At 40.7% G+C, this 17,530-nt stretch overlaps 3 protein-coding genes across 5 annotated transcripts; 2 read left to right on the forward strand and 1 right to left on the reverse strand.

Moving 5' to 3' along the window:
• The first annotated feature begins 10 nt into the window (after positions 1-10).
• cd79b (CD79b molecule, immunoglobulin-associated beta) lies at positions 11-3,684 on the forward strand. 3 transcript variants are annotated; one of them, XM_088439247.1, is made up of 6 exons: positions 11-128; positions 1,276-1,584; positions 2,367-2,485; positions 2,615-2,668; positions 2,744-2,873; positions 3,618-3,684. In XM_088439247.1, exons 1-5 carry the CDS (start codon positions 68-70, stop codon positions 2,834-2,836), a joined length of 636 nt encoding a protein of 211 aa, XP_088295373.1. In that variant the 5' UTR covers positions 11-67; the 3' UTR covers positions 2,837-2,873; positions 3,618-3,684. The 3 variants fall into 3 exon arrangements, with proteins under 3 accessions (XP_088295373.1, XP_088295374.1, XP_088295371.1); XM_088439248.1 differs by lacking the exon at positions 3,618-3,684 and having other exon boundaries at positions 1,276-1,396; positions 1,518-1,584; positions 2,432-2,485; positions 2,744-2,949; XM_088439245.1 differs by lacking the exon at positions 3,618-3,684 and having other exon boundaries at positions 2,744-2,949.
• Positions 3,434-5,745, reverse strand: ifnphi4 (interferon phi 4). The gene is made up of 5 exons (XM_088439249.1): positions 5,550-5,745; positions 4,195-4,272; positions 3,942-4,091; positions 3,780-3,860; positions 3,434-3,686 (listed from the first exon to the last, which is right to left on the reverse strand). The coding sequence occupies exons 1-5, from the start codon at positions 5,697-5,699 to the stop codon at positions 3,600-3,602; spliced, it is 546 nt and encodes a 181-aa protein (XP_088295375.1). The 5' UTR covers positions 5,700-5,745; the 3' UTR covers positions 3,434-3,599.
• Positions 5,746-7,311: 1,566 nt separating this feature from the next.
• plekhm1 (pleckstrin homology and RUN domain containing M1) lies at positions 7,312-16,869 on the forward strand. Its single transcript, XM_088439942.1, has 12 exons — positions 7,312-7,492; positions 8,529-8,618; positions 9,755-9,996; positions 10,801-11,424; positions 12,065-12,362; positions 12,433-12,580; positions 13,428-14,363; positions 14,630-14,775; positions 14,852-15,045; positions 15,122-15,185; positions 15,280-15,437; positions 16,219-16,869. The coding sequence occupies exons 2-12, from the start codon at positions 8,565-8,567 to the stop codon at positions 16,325-16,327; spliced, it is 2,973 nt and encodes a 990-aa protein (XP_088296068.1). The 5' UTR covers positions 7,312-7,492; positions 8,529-8,564; the 3' UTR covers positions 16,328-16,869.
• The last annotated feature ends 661 nt before the right edge of the window (positions 16,870-17,530 follow it).

A 17,530-nucleotide genomic window follows, 5' to 3' on the forward strand; every position in this document is an offset into this window, starting at 1 on the left:
CTCTGTTGCCGCTTTTCATGCACAGATTTCAGCATTTAGATTAATCTTTTTGTAATTTTGTCTTTGCATGGCCATCATGTGCTGGTTTGTGTTTGGATGCTGTGCTATCATGCTGCTCAACATGTCAGGTAAATATGTCTTAATTTTTGTTTTTTGTGTTATTATGGGGACTCGCTTTGTTTCCTGGACATCTGGAGGAAAGAGGAAGTTAGTCTTTGTAGTATTCTTATTATACCTTTTGTTTTTTCATGTACATATTTGTATAGATAGGTAGCTATGTGTGTATAAATGTTAGTCGTGTACAATAATATTGATCATGACATTGAAATGTGACTGTTTATTTTCACCCCCCAAAAAATTATTTTGTAGATGCTATGTTTGGCCTGCTGAGTTTTAAAAATTATTGCGTATTGTGTCCTGTACATGTCAGCGATATTCAATCTCCTTCACGAATCTTGGCAATGAGGTAGAAAGATAATATAGTAAAAAGTTCCAGGAAATTGTGCCAAGTACAAGCTATGACCTGCATGTAACAGCAATCACTCACATTCATCATATGTCTTGTTTGTGGATTCTGGACCGAAAAACTAAAACAATTTTCTATCCTTAAAACATAATTAGTTGCAGGAACTTCTTGTAAGTATTGGCTGTGTCCTACATGTAATGGCAGTCTCGCATATTTAGCTTAATTATTGCATAGATTGTCAAAACGACGACTTTCAATATGCCACGCTGCCGTATATGCCATGCTTGAGTTCAAGAGGCACACCCTATAGGTGTTAAATTTAGCCCATGTCGGGCTCATTTACTGCCATTCAAAATTTGAAATATTGTCAATTTTGGACATATTGAAAACCCCATGTTTTATCATGCATTTCCCCTGATTTTTGCATTAATCCTTTAAACTGCAACACGCGAATGGGAAGCAATAGAATTTTTTGTGTGGACACCCCAAAACCACCGGGTGGTGCTGGCGGCCAAACTTTGACACTTACAAGCCTCTCAATTACTTCAATGATTGGCTTAGCCTGGTCTACCATCATGCAAAAATCTTCAAAGGTCATGATACTCTGATGACATAATAAATACTGTATTCCTATTTCAATTTCACACATCCATGGATATACAACATAATTACTTTTGCTATTATTTTTACAATTTTTGTACATAAGAGAGTTATAGGTCTCCCCCCCAAAAAAAATCTTATGATTTTGATTTGAGCAAAACATGCATGACTGAGTAAGACGTTTAATGACATGACTTTGGTCCGCTCAGCCGCTGCGAACCGCGAGTTCTTCATCAGCCAGAAGCCACGCTTTTACGGGGTGAGGCCCAGCCGCTTCGTCACCATTTACTGCGCGTCATCCCAGCAGCACCTGCCGGCAGAGGCGCGCTGGTACAAGGCCGCCCGCTACGACCAAGATGTCACTCAGTGGCGCCTGCTGGAAGACCCGGTGACTCGCGACAAAGACCTCACACTCAACGCCTTTCTCATTCTGCACCATTTGACCCTGGAGGACAGCGGCGTCTATTTCTGTCGCATCAATGAGACGTGGGGATCCGGCACTCAGGTCCAAGTTGCCAGTAAGTTCCATGTTTGTAGTCTGGATGACATGTAAGGCCTGACACACGAAAAAAAAATATGCCTAAGAAGATAATATACAAATTCAGGAACTGCAGGCAAGTGCTGGATGGACGTTGTAATTGCAATTGCCCATGTTGAAAAAAAAGCACAGAACTTTTGTAGTTTTCTAAGAAATCAAACCGGTTTTTAAAAGTTTATTACATGAAAAGATCTGTTGTCATCACACTTGTGTTGTGGGTTGTCCCACACTTGACAACAATTCCTGCAAATGTTATAAAGCACGGAAAATGTAGTGATTTGTCTTTTTCATTAAAGTACAAGTTATAAATATATATATATATATATATATATATATATATATATATATATATATATGACCCAAATATGGGTCAGAAATGAACTAGGCTGAATTGTTGTTTTATATCAAACAACCACAAAAAAAGGTAAAACTTTCGACTTATTACTGGATTATTTTTCACACAATTGTTTTTAAAGTGTAGTACAAACCACAACTTTCTGCAAGTACGTTCTTTGGGTTAGAGGTTGTCATTGTTTTCTTTAAAAAAAAAAAAAAAACATAGGGTTACTTTATTAATCTAGACTAGATGTCCAAATAAGGTAGATTGCTGTCTTTTGAAGGACATATTCAGTACCCGTATAGGAAATCCTCTTTACACGTATGAAATAGCCAGTAATCGCAAGAAGTTCCTGCAGCTACTTTTAATTTCCCCCTTGCTGTTTTTTTTTTCCTAAATCAAAGACTTTTAACTTCCCCTGACAGGACCCGTAAACCGAGCACAGGCAGCACACCGAAGCAATATAAAGGACGGCCTTATTGTCCTGCAGGGCCTGATCATGGCAGTCGTTTGGACTCTCTTCCTTCAACGCAAACGCAAAATGGTGAGAAGAAAAACGAAGACTGAGCTCATGTGTATCACTGCAAGAGACTCACAAAAAGACCATCGAGCAGGAAGTCGGCCATTTTGTTTAGCCTCTCTCACATTCATTCTTTTTTTTTTGTGTGACCAGTTGAAAACTAGAGATCTCATCTACGAGGAGCCTGAACTGGAACACATCTACGAGGTGACTTGGACCACCATATCGGCTACACGACACAAAGTTACAATGTAACGCAAGCGCGCGTGTGTTCCTGTGCAGGGCCTGACCATCGAAGCGCAAGGAGGAGACTTGTACGAGGAACTGGCGGTGTACGCCGTCACTGACGACTGCGCCGAAGCCCCGTGGGAGTGACGTCACGGTGACGTCACTTTCATTCATGCTACAATAAGTGAGTTGAAGCTTTTAGTATGCTCCTGTCACGTGACATCAACCAATAGTCACACATTTTGCCGATTTCTCTTGGATTGTATTACCTCTTGTCTTGTTTTTATATATATATATATATATATATATATATATATATATATATATTTCCCCCCCCAAAAAATATATATATTTTTTTAAATATATATATATATATATATATATATATATATATATATATATATATATATATATATATTAGTGTCCAATGTATTCTCCAGAGACCCAGCTTATTCACTTGTCTTGCTTGTTGTGTCCATTTTGTCATTAGACATTTGACATGAGACATTATTGGAAAGGCCAGGATGTCCTCTACAGAGGACATTATAGTCCTGAGAGGACTTAGGAGGGGTGCTCCAGTGAGTTTAAATATGTAGACCAAATACAAATGTCCATTAAAATGGACACAAATGAATAAAGTGGGCCTCTGGGGGATAGACATCATTTTGTTATGTATGCAGTTTCTTCATTCAACATTTGAAAATAAAATAGTCCACATTTTAAAAGACCTTTATTTATTGGATTGCTGCTGTTGTTGAATGTGTTTTGTTTCTTGTATATCTCATTCTTTTTGTTCTCCTATGGATTTTTAATCACATTCAATGTAAGGTTTTTTCCATTCTCACAATAATGCTCAGAGATTGTATTGTAAATAATACAATACAAATAAATTAAACTTTTCTTCTCATTTTCAATCCAATGGCATCAGCTTGCTTGCATGAAAAATGAGCGTCTTGACTTCACGCCTGATCATCTCCCAGGCCTCAGCGCTGTTGTTCTGCAGACACCGTACAATACTTATTTTAGTATTTGTATGGACATCCATTCAACACAGCTTCAAAATATTGTAGATTCACCACTTCATACTCGCCTTTTTCTCAAGGACCACCGTTGAAAGTCTCTTGAAATAAAGCTCCAGCTTTTTGTTCCATCGTTTCTTCTTGCTCCTCATCTGAATATATAAGAACTTGGATTGATATAGAATAGAGTCTATTCAATAGACCCAAAGACACACCACGCGTGTTCCATTTACATGGGCCAGCAGTTCTACTTTCAGCCGGTGGATCACGATGAGGAACTTATCCACCTTCTTCGCACCAAACATTAACAACGCGTGATCATCACTGAAGAGCTTGATCACTTCCTCCAGGAGCTGCACCTCAAAACCGAGACGAACGTCCTCCTATTAAGTCAGATGGTTTCAAAGAAAAACACGGTGACTATTTCAAAATCGTCATTATGAGAAATTTTGGGTGGATTTAGAATCCTCCAAAGTGATGACATACAGAAGCGTTGGCTACTCGTTGGAAAAGTTCTCGAGGAAAAGCCACTGGGGTTTCGAGATCATGCCTGATGTTATCCTCCTGCACACAAAAACATGAAAAGATTCATAAGTCTTTAAGGTGTTGAAGGATATAAATTTTTTAAATCATGTATACAAATGATTATTTAATTTTGAGATTTTGTGACATCAAAATTTACGCAGCGACGGGATCATAAATTATCGTTTGTATATGGAATTTGCGCGGACTCTTCAACAGTTTACAAACTGAAGAGCGAGCTATTAGAAAAAAAATTGCAGTTATCCCCTTGTCTTGTAAATGTATACGTAATATATATATATATATATATATATATATATATATATATATATATATATATATATATATATATATAGCTGAATGTTGTAGTAGAGCATAAACCAGTTCCACGGTTTTCCACTAAAATAACTTCTGACCTGAAGATTCTTGACTGGCGATGCCGCAAGGACCTAACATGTAGTCTTAGGCTGACCTCTAGCGGACAAAATTTGCATTGACATGACATTTGGTAAAATAGTAGGTGGAGCGTTCAATTAATTTGAAAAAAAAAATCACCAGCGATCCGCATTGTATCCACTGTCTCGGATTAATCTTGGAAGTACAGTTTTTGTTTGTTTGTTTACGATTTTGAATTTGTTTTCTTTGTAAATGAGTCATTCGACCCTTGGACACTGGACAGCCGCTGACAATTGCTTCTTCAATCCTTTCTTCAATCTTTTGGCTCGAGTCTAAAGCGTCGTGAAGGATCGAGCATGTTCGATGAGTTCTTCATTACGTAATGTACCAGGTGATTGAAGGAGGACTCGGAAATGGTGGCAGTGGCGGCGGCGGGAAAACCAGAACGACAACAGTGCTTATTGTAGCATTATTACAGGTCAGGTTTTATTTAGGAATACTCGTTGATATTTTTCCTAAAATGGATTAAGATTATTTGCTGTTGAAATTTTCGTGTTTCGTGAATAAATTAGCTTTTTTGATTAAACAATAATAATACGCAATAATACTAATACTACTACCACTACTACTACTAATAATAGTAATAATAATTAAACCAGTCAAATTTAAAAATATAAAGTCCTGCCCCCTCGCTCTGAATTCGATTCGGCATGCATCTATCAGTCCCCGAGGAGCTCTTGAACATTCTGCCGCCCAATAGGCCGCATTTTCGTGACAATAAAATACAGTAGTAGTATAGATCGTAAACAGGTAATTACGTTACAATAATATACAGTAATAAAACGTTTTACTCATTCATCCACGATTTTGTAGAGCCGCTTATCCCATTTAAAGTTATTTATTAACGAATTGTAAGGACTTACCATTTGCTGCAGTGAAGTTAAGGCTTCTCGGTGTAATCGATCATAATCGTTTTCAATCCACAAAGAGTCCGATCGGTCATTAGAAGCGCTGTTCATTTCGATACCACTGAACACTAAGTAAGCTAAGTTATATATTTGAGTGATTTTCATCGAGTTTAATTTTGTCGATCCTCTCTAGTAGTTCTCCAGGGGCGATTTGAGTTCTGAAGCTCTTCGCGGATGCTTATGACACCTGTCGAACTGTTTTAAAAATCCGCGCTTTTCTTATGACGTCACACGAGTAATTGCATTGGAGCCAATGACTTTTGCGGCTTTGCTGTGTTAATATGTATTGTTATGAAAATATTTATACTGTTTAAGGAAGAGGATGTCAAGGCGAGCTAATTTCTTGAGCAGTATGACCATAATACTTTCACGGTAATAGAGCATCAAGTGATTCCGGTGCGGCGGACACTGGCGAAACTTTCACATTCAGGTTCGGAATCGGAATCGTCTTAACCCTTTGAGGGAGTTTAGAAGCACGCACTAAAATAATAAAAACCTAACAAACACAAGGAACAAAGCTAAGGTGAGATAAAAACGAGTTTAATTCATTCGGGAAACAGGCCAATAAACACCTCACTGAAGATAAGTGACAAAACAATCTTATTACACATTACGGTGGATCCGAATTTTTTCATTTTTTTCATTTTGCAGAATTTTACACCCATTTATAAAATAAAGTAATACGATTTTTGTGGCGCATTTAGGCCCCAATATTTTTGAAAAATCGTATATTCTATAATATCTATCTATCTATCTATCTATCTATCTATCTATCTATCTATCTATCTATCTATCTATCTATCTATCTATACAGTGTATATATATATATATATATATATATATATATATATATATATATATATATATATATATATATATATATATATATATATATATATATATATAAATAAACAAAAACATTGCTTGACAAAACATATAACATGAAATAAAGAAAGTAACATTTGTTTTGAATACTGAATTAATTTTAGTATTACTTCAAAGCTCAACAGCTATCTGCAAATGTCTAAGGAAACCTCTATCCTGTGTATGCACAACAATGCACTTTTTTAAATTAAACACTTTTACAAAATGAAATTTAAATATAAATATACATAACCGTACAGGAATGCATAAATATAAGCGTAATTGTGCACTTCTTTTGTCAAACAAATGCGTATAGGCGCGAGCTTTACAAAGTAGACGCCGCGCTACCTTTGAAGAATCAAGTTATCTTCCAAAGTTAACACATTAAGACAATGAACTGAAAGAAATCTTGTATTTTATTCCAACATATAAATACATAGTGATACTGATAAGACAGGCTTTATTTATGAATATTATTAAATAAAAAGAGAGCCATATATTATCCCTGGAAACATTGGAATTGATAAAACTCCAATTGTCATAAATGCACCGTCGGCTCCTATCACGTGATAATCCCGTGACACTGAGCTGCCTTTTGGCAGACTCGTAAGTATTCGTTTTACATGCAAATCTCGATGTGTACATTCATACTTTGTATTACTTTGACTGTTTTAGGTGCATACATTTATTGAAACATATGGTTCTGGTCAAAATCTATACATAAGATGTTAGAAAACTAGACGGACTTTTATAATGGTGTTGTCGCGGTAGAAAAAAGTCCAACTAGCTATGAACGCACCAAAACCTATTTTACCCATGATGCATTTCTCTGTTCGTTAGTACATTTCGTCCCTGTCGGGAGTAAACAAATGTCTGCTGCTGTTTTTTTTTTAATTTCCTTCCTTAAAAAAGTTTTAGGGCGAGGAGCGATGGCCCAAACGTGTGGAGACTGACTTACCCCTGCATCTTTTTTTTTGTGGTTTACACTTTTTGGCTGTCTTTGGACTTAAATGGAAAGTCAAATCGGCATCTCGGTGAGAACGTGGCTAAGCTAGCGATGACATGTAGCTGCAGGGCTAGTTTAAAATCGAATTTATTACCGTTAATGAGCTCTTTAAGCGTGAGTATTGTTTTGTTTACTTCGAGTTAATGGTCTTTATGTGTCGTCAGTTTCTAACATCAGAAATGCTCTACAGGACTTTACAAGGAAATAAATGTTCACTCAGTCTAACTTGTTCGTTGGGTTGCTGAAACTGTAAGTTGTTAATTCATTGTGATTTTCTTTTGCGTGTTCTTATCTCGATTGGATTATGTCAAGTTGTGATTTGGACTCTTCTTCTTCCCTGCGGCTTCAATCACGTTGTCACATGATCCACAATTGCAAGTTTTAAATCTTTTCATTGATGCTGCAAAGCAGATTTGGAAGGTTAATGCATTCGTTGTGATTTATTGTGAATTTCCCAATGCTGCAATGAAATTGGTAATTCTAGATGTTCCTTGTGTGACACACCACAACTTCACCCAGAACTCCCTTCTCGTTTAAACGAGACAAGATGAGTTAAATTGACACAGACGAAAATATTTGCTAATCTTTGAAAAAACAAACGAACGAAACACGGCAGTTTATGGCTGTCACTGTTTTTTCTTACCAGTTTATGCGGAAATTCTCGTTGTAGTAAAATTTCCCTTTTGTCAAAATGTATGAAGACCAGCTCCTTAATAAATAACCCATTTTAATTTCGTAAAACGACTCATCAAACTATATTACTCCCCAATGAGATGAAAATGATGATTAATTGAACAGTCCTTCCTTGTGTTAAATTGCCATTCCTTAGGGGGAAAAAAAAGGTTCTGGGGAAGGGGTAGTGCACTTCCAAAAACAGACTCACAACGGAAAAGGTACATGTGGCTCACTAGCACGACATCAGAGGAAAGAGAAGCAAACCGTTGGTCAATCGCATGTCACACTTGAGTTTTTCCATCACTGAAATGGACTGTCTGAAATATCGTGACTCACTGTCTTTTGCTAATCTCTCTTTTTCTCTGTGCATTGCATGTTCTTCATTCCAGCATGCCGTGCAGGTCTAGAAGTTTGGAGGAGGTGCCATGTTAGCCACGCAAACGCCAGACTCGCCGCAGGAGTCTAAACATGTCAAACAGGTAAGTCTTGATGGTAATTGTGGTTGCCATGCCCAACTCTGGCAAATAAAATGTGACTGACGCTATTGCCTTCCTGTGTAATTGGGATGAGATTAACAGGTAATCTGCTTTTACTAAAGAGGCAGGAATAGATGTGCGGGTAAAGGGAGTTTTCAATTTAGTGATGAGATTTGGTTATTGAAACAAATGGCTTTTGAATTGTTGGATATTTATCAGGCCTTTTCAAATTTTTGGTCAGGAGACACCCTTTTAATCCTAAAAACAACTAAATGTCCTACTTCGGCCAAATAAAAACAAAAAAAACAGCCATGTTATGTATAACATAATGTAAATAAAGGGGAGAGAGGAATATTTTCATAATACATATTTTGGCTGTGTGAAAGGTTGCAGTCTTACAAAAATGAAATGTCTTATTGTGCTATTCAAGTCAAAAGTTTAACAACTGAGGAGTCATTTTAACAAGAAAGTTAAAAAAAAAAATACAACTTTATTCCTGTAATATTCCGCCTTACACTCAGAAAAACAATCTTATTCTCTGAAAGAAAAATAGGACTATGTTCAGTGATAAAATAAACATTTTTCCCTTTAAAAAACATGGACTTTATTTCTTTTTATTTCTTGATCCATTTAGGGATATCAGATTATTGATAAATTACAACCATATCAGAGCTTTTCAATTTTTTCTGTGGAAGTAGATGCAATTTATTGCAGGAACAACATAGTTTTAAGCTTGTTTTTGTGTACCAGCAGAAATAAGCAAATCCCAGAAGGTAATAAGACAACGGATTAATTGTCATTTGCATTTAGTACAAGCGCGGCTTTATTGCCTTGCTCGAGTATGTGTTTGTTTTTTTTCCTCTCTTGTAATCACAGAGTTGCATTTTACGGCCTGTCATTGATCATGTGTTCCCATTCTCCTTCTTGGCATCATGTGACTGTAGCCACAATGTTGCATAGTAAGCACACAGCCATTGATCCCATTCCAGCAAATTTTGAGTGGTCTTGACACTTTTGGCTGCATATGACATCTCTGCCAAGATATTCGTCAGTTTGCAAAGAGCTACTGCACTTTTTTTCCCCTTTTAAAGTAAAAAGGAGGAAATGTGTATTTTGAATCTTGTCTTGCCGTCCCTCAGATCAAGGAGAAACTGGCGCAATCACTCAAAGCTCTGCAGAGGCGCTACGTGACGTCGGACGCTGTGGTCACCAGCGAGGACGGCGATGCTAACCTGCTCTGCTGCGCGCTGGAGGCCATCTTCGTTCATGGAATCAAGAGCAAATATGTCCGCTGGGAGGCCGGAGGGCGCGGCAGGAAAGGCGACCGCGGGCCTCTTCCGCAGCCCTTTTTTTGGAGCCTCCTCAAGACCGTCACCCATCGGTCAGTCCCGACACCTGCACCTGCACCTTTTGACATCTTCGTCAAGCTTATGCAAGAGTTTTCCTTTATTTGAAGCTTCAAAGACACGATTCTTATGAGAACAGTCGGGTGTCCACTAAGAATGTGTGAAGGGACACGTAAAAGTGAAGATTCTTATTTACTCATTGGGAGTGAAGGTCTACAAGATGAAAACCAGACCAAAACACATAAAAGAAACAGTTCTTTGTTCAACATGCTTATCAGTATTTGGAGTGGAGGAAATTCGCAACTTGAAAGGAGGCAAAACCCATAAAATTGAGGGTGGGAGATCTTGAACTCCGTAACCTATCAGGGTCATCTTATCCTAGCTGCACAAATATTTCTCATGCATGGTTTAGTGAATAACATCATGTTAAACTAATGTAAGCTAAATACCAGTTTTCCATCACAAAGCATTTTGGAGATAAATAATTAAATATTTTTAGTATCATAAGTCTTTAGATCAAATCAAATATTGTTTTGATGACAATTCATGTATTTTTTATTTTACATCTATTTTATTTTGTTTATATTTGTTTGTATGTATCTTTTATTTATCTTTACATCTATTTATTTTTAATTCATATTAAAAATATGTTGACCCTAATAAATCTAACCTTTAAAATTTATTTCTTCTGAGCTAAAGTAGATTTTTCAAGAAACTTTATATTAATAGTGTATCATTATAGCTAAGATAAATTCTCTATTCAAGTATGGTTTTTTTTATGTTTTTTTTTTTTTTTTTGATTAGTCACAGCGTGTTTGTCCTCTCTATCCAACATTCAGTGACGTGATCACGGAGCTGGAGAAGATCAACTTCGTGGGCACGGACGTGGGACGGTGCCGCGCGTGGCTGCGTCTGGCCCTTAACCACGGCCTGCTGGAGTGCTACCTGCTGTCTCTGTTCCGGGAGAGCACCAAACTGCGGGCGCACTATCAGCCCGGCGCCATACTCCTCAACGGCGAGGAGCGGGACGTGCTGCTCAGTTACCTTCAAGGCCTGTCCTCGCTCACCTTCAACCTCTCCTACAAATCATCAGTCCTCAATCAGTGGACCACCACGCCGCTCAGCTTGGCCGGACTCTGCCCCCCATGCCCGGCTGACTCCCCGGACCTGCCCGTCAACGGGGCAACGGACCGCCTGGCGTGCAAAGACTTGTGGGATACGGTGTCACAATCGTCGGGATCGTCCGACGCGGGGCCGCCAATTGGGAGGCCTTCCCGACGATGCCGTGGCGGCGGCGGAGCGCTCAACTCATCCACGTTGAGCCTCGACACGACAGGCTCCTCCCAACTGTCCTCCAGCTTGAGCTCAGACAGCCTTCTCCAGGGGCAAGACCTCCGCAGCCCCACGGGGGAACAATGTTCCTCTTGCGACATCAGCAGCGGCACCAAAGCGCCCCTGAAAGAGTAAGAATATCATTACATGTAGTGGACTCTCATTCACCACCGTTGACGGCAAAACACGTCAAAGATCTTTTTTAAATCTGGCTAGCAGTGAATACGTTAACTCATTGACAACTATAGATGTCACATATCTGTTTTAATTGGGCTTGAATGAGTTGAGTAAAATTAAAAAGTGCTAATACATGTATGCACAGTCATCCACTCTAGTTGGGTTTTGTGATGTGTGTCAGAAAAAAAGCTAGTGTCCCGCAAAATTAAGTCTGAAGTCCCATGTAGAGTTACTGAACCGATCTCCTTGGAGCTTGAAGTGCGATACACCATACTTTATACTCTTAAATGTGGGAGCTGAAACTGCAGGGTGATGTCTTTCTCTTCTGACAAGCATGATACTTTTTGAAGGTATCCTGCTTCAACGCCCCATCCCTCTTTTTTTCATTTTGGTGCCATTCAAAATGAGAGATTGCCCAGGTTTCCTTTTGGCCTATCTATGAGCATCACCATAGATGGGCTTTCAACTACAGAAGCCACCCCCCCACCCTCCAAATAATAAATAAAATTAATACATTATCCTGACAATCTCGAATTGATTGATAGACTTCTTTCTGGCATTAAAAGTAATGAAATGTGGAATTTGTCTCCTCAGATCGCTTCCCAAGCTCCAAGAGAACGGCAACTCCAGTCAGGATTCCATGCGCGAGGACTCCTTTGTTTCCAGCTCCGGCGCGGATCAATTCTCCGACAGCGACCAGCCGCCCAGTTGTGCTCTCTCCGACACTGAGCCGCCCCCTCCGCCACTCGCTGACCCACCCTCGCCCCACCGGAATCACGTTGACTGTACGCAGCCTGACGCCCAGGCGCTCCCCGAGAAGCCTGAGCTGGATCAAGGAGAAAAAGCTGTCCAAAGCATCCTGAACAATGAGCTGCCATCAGAATGTCTCATGGTGTGTGATTTACTTTTAGTGCATCAAAAGTACAAAATCGTACTTGATGATATCAAATCTGGCATTTCAGCATTCTCGTTCCTGGATCTCGGACGAGGACATCTACAAGCCCCGTGTGGATGAGCAGTCTGATCAGGAGGAGTCAGCCCCTCCCCCTCTTGCGCCTCCTCCCGCAGACCCACAATTTCCGCCAAGTGTCGTGCATCGTCGTCAAATAGGTAACAACTGATGTTCGGTGACCTCACATGACTCAGAGAAGGTGTTTTTCATGCTAATTGCTGACTGGTGACTCAGACGGGCTTCTTATCTGTCATGTCTTAGAATTAAATCAGGCTGTTTTTGGGCGGGATGAAAAAAGCACTATATCCAATTACATCATTCAGAGCTTTTCCCTAGCATGGACTCTGCTTTATACCTCCTGATACCGACTCTTGGTATGTTTTTTATGTTTGTTTTGTTTTATACCCCGCGTTGACTTGTATTAACTTTCAGCGTTGCCAGTGATTTATTGAAGTCGGGGGGAAATTTTTACACTCACTAGGCGTTGACGATATAAAATATGAATATTTTCCACCCCAGTTGCTTTGGTCCCCATAAGGTTCCTTGGCTTCAACACTCTGCTCGTTCGCGTCACACTCACGGCAAACAGAAGGCGAGTGCAATATGGCTACAGCTAAAGAACGCAAACAGTTGGCTTTTGAAAGACTTGAGTTGTATTGTCACCGGTTTGGAAGTGTGCAAAAGCAACAGAGGTACCGACCAACTTCAATAAAATGCCAAGCCTTGAGAGGGGAACAAGATGGCGTCAACCAACCAACTCCCGCTAAAAAGCAGTTCTTTGTGTAAGAATGATTTACACAAGGAAGCATGTAGGACAAGACATGGCACAATGTGCCACGAAGTGACCATTTTTTGTAGCATTTTTACTTATTTTCTTTATAAAAATAGATGGGTAATTTTTAAAAAATTTATTTTCTTAAATCAGAGATTTTATTTTAAAAAATTTGAATCAGCTCTGGTACAGTTGTTGACATTTTCATCTGTGTGTGCCTCCGCTTCATCTAGGCTTGTCCAACCCCTTCCGAGGCTTGCTGAAGCTCGGCCACCTGGAGCGCCGCGGCGCCATGGGGATGTGGCGGGACCACTATTGCGAGCTGTCACCCTTCGAGTTCCGCCTCTACCTTAACGCCGAGGAGCGCACCTGCTGCGACAACTGCTCCTTGCTGCGTTGCGAGGACGCCCGCCTCACCTCGCCCGACGGCCGCTTCGAGCTGGCCTTTCCCGGCAAGCGGCTGTACTTACGCGCAGCCAACCGCGACGAGGCGGAGGACTGGGTGGACCGGGTCGTGGAGGCGGTCAACAAGTGCCGCCCCGCGTCCCGCGTGGACGAGCAGTGGGAGATTCTGGAAGTACCCGCCGAGAATTGCACGGATGACTGCAGCGTTTCTTCGCCGTGCTCCGCCTCGTGCAGTCCAGAGCGATGCTCCTCACCGCCTCCGCCTCAGGAATTCAACTGGACTCGCTCGGCGGATTTAGAAAGGGACGCCATCAAAGAAGCGGTGCTGTATTGTTGCTCGGACTCGGACGTTCGCTCGTGGGTGCCGCTGGTCTTCTCGCTCTCCCTGGAGGCCCTGAAAGGCTTCCGGGTACACGAAGGAAGCAAGTCCTTGCGAATGATGTTCCCCATCCAGGAAGTGCGGGACGTGGTCCCCGACGTCACACTGGGCGGCCCCAACTTTTTTAAACTCCTAACGCTCAGGGAGACACTCCGACTGCGGGCGGAAAGCGCAGAAGAGGCGCATTCTTGGAGGGCCCTGATTCGTGGGGCTCTGGACTCCTACTTGGATAGCGGGGAGGAGGCCGCTGCCCTCGGCCAGAATGGTGGCGGAAACCTGCACAGGCTGGTTCAGCACAGACTCAAGGAAGACGGACCGCTCCTGGTACATTTGTGCACCGTGCCCCCGCACAAGGGACTGGACACGCAGAGCTTCAAATGTGCAGGTAGTACAATTTAGCTAAGATCCTTGTGGACCGCTCCTCTGGTATTCATTCAAAACTTCAACCTTTTCAATGAAAACGGGCTTTGGCGCCTTCTTGTGGCATCTTAGAGAGTAGCCCTAATAAACCCAGATATGTGAGTGATTAGTGTACATGAATATGTTACACCTAATTATTTCTAACTTACATTACTCCTAAAATCTAAATGTCTGACATATAATTAGAGCTCTTCTTATGTTTTAAATCCATCCATCTCAAATTCCGTCCAGACTGTTCCCAGCAGATCGGCCCATCGCTGGGACGAGCCCGCCTGTGCGAGTTCTCCGGCCACTACTACTGCGACTCCTGTCACCATGGCGACACCAGCGTCATCCCTTCGCGCATGCTGCACAACTGGGACCTCAATAAACGGCAGGTGGGTGTGCCCCTCGGCGCTTGTCCTCGTGTGCGTGTGCGCGCATGTCCCCATTCCCATTTGTTAATGTGTCCAGGTGTCAAGGAGAGCGTTTCGGCTGCTCGCTCAAGTGGAGCAGGAACCTCTGCTGAACCTTGACCAGCTCAATCCAAACTTGCCAACACACTCCGACTCCATGGCACTTGTGCACAGCCTGCGGCGGAGGCTGCGACTGCTAGGCGACTACCTGCTCACCTGCCGCAGCGGAGCCTGCAAGATGCTTCAAGCCAAGTGTGTTCTTTGAATTTTGATGTTTCACAATGTGCTGCCAAGAAGCTAAGTGCCATTTTCCGTACATTCCCACAAGGATGGAGCAGCGAACCTACTTGCTGGAGTCCAGTGTGCTGTATAGTGTGAGAGACTTGCGGGAGGTATGCGCAATTTATATTTTGGCTCCTGGAGAACTTAAATCACATGACTCGACTCGAATTTTGTTATACTAAACGTGGCTGTTTTCACCCCCAGATCGCCGAGAACCAGTACACCCCCTACCTGGCGTCGCTGTGTCATTTCGCCAGCGGCCACGTTTTCAGCTGCACTCTGTGCTCGCAGCGGGGCTTCATCTGCCAGATGTGCCACAGCGACGACATCATTTTCCCCTTCCAGTTCGACAGCACCACCAGGTAATTTTGCTTCCTTCTCGACCACAGCAACGTTAATGGCGTTTTGAAAATGGACCTTTTAATGTTTGTATATAAGAATGGACTGATAAATGATTCTGACAGTGTGATAATCATGAGAAAAAGTATTAAGGTTCTACGGTATCATGCTATCAAAATCGCTGCTCTATTTTTTCCTTTTAACTAAATCTGTTTATTCATCAACAAAATATTGAATATTTGGTAGAAAAATGTGTGCCATGTTTAGTATAAATAAACGTTCAAATACATTAACATTGTCAACGAGCCATGTTGTCGAACTGCATTGCGCTTCCAAAAATGTCCACTGTGGGGCGCACTAGACTTTGAAAAAAAATCCTCTAAAATGCAATATTTGCCCCCCAAAAAATGAATGTTATTACTTCAACTTATAGGGAAAGCAAGTTCGGTTGACTAGCATGAAGATAAACATTTGTTTTTGATCAAAAACAAATTATTATATTTGCATTTTTTAAGTCGCATTTTGAAAGCCGTCTTGTAAAATTCAAAGAAAATGCTCAGAGGGCTTGCTAAGCGTCTTGACTTGATTTCAATTGGTGAAGTTTTGTATAATCATCTCCCAGAAGTGGCGACATCATCAAAATTCAGCGTTTTTATTTTGAAACGTGTTGTGCCTAGAAAAGTTAAAAAATGACAATGAAAATAACCGGATGGACAAAGAGGCAGCTTGTTGAGTCTACTCCGCAGCTAAGTATAAGTGCTCCGTCAATAATAACTTGAACTTCGAACTCTGTCTGTGGTACAGGTGCAAAGAGTGCAAGGCGGTGTTCCATCGGACCTGTATGGTGCCGGGCCACTGCTGTCCACGCTGCCTGAGAATGAGAAAATATCTGGAGAGGAACCTGCAAGACTGAAGGAGGCCACTAAGGGGCGCCCTTGTTCTCTCTACGGGAGCAGCCAATAATCATGCAACCTGAAGTGCAATTGTTATAAATGAAAGCGACAAGTTGACTGATCCTAATTTATTGACCTTAGCAGCCACGGTGAATCTTCTTCATGAGAAACTGTTTTTTGCACACATGAGAAGTTGATAGTTCTATGTGCGAAAAACTTTGAGATTAGTAATGTCCCAAAGTGCCTTAACTTTTTTTTGTTTTTAATTTTATTTTAAACCACACCTACGGGACTTTAATTCAGGCTGGCGCAACGCTGGCTACTTTTGCAACTTTTCTCATTTGGCGAATAACCTCGCACATTTTGCACTGAGCTTCGACTGTTACCTGGACTCTCGGGGTCGCTATCGTTTTATATTTAACAGAGACAAGACTATGTGCATTAATGACACTTGAAAGTCTCTGATCATCACTCACGCAGTTAAGTTGCTAGCAAGCATACAGCTATTATGTCCTTACTTCTTTTTGATTTATTAATGGACAAATAAACTTCTTAACCATCACATTCTGTTTGACTTGACTTGTTTGGGTATGAATATGAAAATTTGTCAATGCTGACATGCACACGCTCCACTCCAAAAATGCTCTCTTTGTTTTAATGGGATTTTTGTTTTTGATAGCTTAAACACAATAAATCAGTAATACTAAGAGTGCATTGATTCCCAATTAATTTATTTATTCATGAAGTTTAAAGAGAGACGTGACTTACTTTATTTTGGAAACGCTATTGTGCTATTCAAATGCAACTTCTGACTAATTTTATCTAATATTGTGATAGTATCCTCAAAACTTTAAGCAGATGAGTAATTTTAATTTCCAAGCAGGATATATATATATATATATTTTTAATGCAAGCCAAAATGTTCATGGAAACATTTAACAGACTTGCTGAACGTACATAACACATGGACGTATTTGAGTAAAATACATTAAAAAACAAAGGCTAAAAAAATGCAACAGTAAATGGTAGGTGGGCCCGAATGAAGTATCGAACTGGAAGTATCACTCCCTGGTACGATTTAACATGTTAAATCTACCTATCATATCTTTTCACTCCAGATGGCAGACGATGTTAACTAAATCATGCTTTGTTGAAAAAAAAAATCGAGTAACCTTTGTTTTATTATGTAGCATGGCTGGCAACTTCCGGTGTTGACTGGCGTG

The sequence above is a fragment of the Hippichthys cyanospilos genome, chromosome 17 (genome assembly GCF_059441005.1).
Source record: "Hippichthys cyanospilos isolate Australia breed blue-spotted pipefish chromosome 17, RoL_Hcya_1.0, whole genome shotgun sequence".
Lineage (NCBI taxonomy): Eukaryota > Metazoa > Chordata > Actinopteri > Syngnathiformes > Syngnathidae > Hippichthys > Hippichthys cyanospilos.

Coding starts and splice junctions, on each gene's coding strand:
- ifnphi4 (XM_088439249.1), bottom strand. CDS start 5,699: ATGAAAATCACTCAAATATATAACTTAGCTTACTTAGTGTTCAGTGGT. Junction 4,273..5,549: donor TAACTTCACTGCAGCAAATG/GTAAGTCCTTAC, acceptor TTTTGTGTGCAG/GAGGATAACATCAGGCATGA. Junction 3,861..3,941: donor AAGTAGAACTGCTGGCCCAT/GTAAATGGAACA, acceptor TTATATATTCAG/ATGAGGAGCAAGAAGAAACG.
- cd79b (XM_088439247.1), top strand. CDS start 68: ATGGCCATCATGTGCTGGTTTGTGTTTGGATGCTGTGCTATCATGCTG. Junction 1,585..2,366: donor CACTCAGGTCCAAGTTGCCA/GTAAGTTCCATG, acceptor TTCCCCTGACAG/GACCCGTAAACCGAGCACAG. Junction 2,486..2,614: donor TTCAACGCAAACGCAAAATG/GTGAGAAGAAAA, acceptor TTGTGTGACCAG/TTGAAAACTAGAGATCTCAT.
- plekhm1 (XM_088439942.1), top strand. CDS start 8,565: ATGTTAGCCACGCAAACGCCAGACTCGCCGCAGGAGTCTAAACATGTC. Junction 8,619..9,754: donor AGTCTAAACATGTCAAACAG/GTAAGTCTTGAT, acceptor GCCGTCCCTCAG/ATCAAGGAGAAACTGGCGCA. Junction 15,186..15,279: donor GTGTGAGAGACTTGCGGGAG/GTATGCGCAATT, acceptor TTTCACCCCCAG/ATCGCCGAGAACCAGTACAC.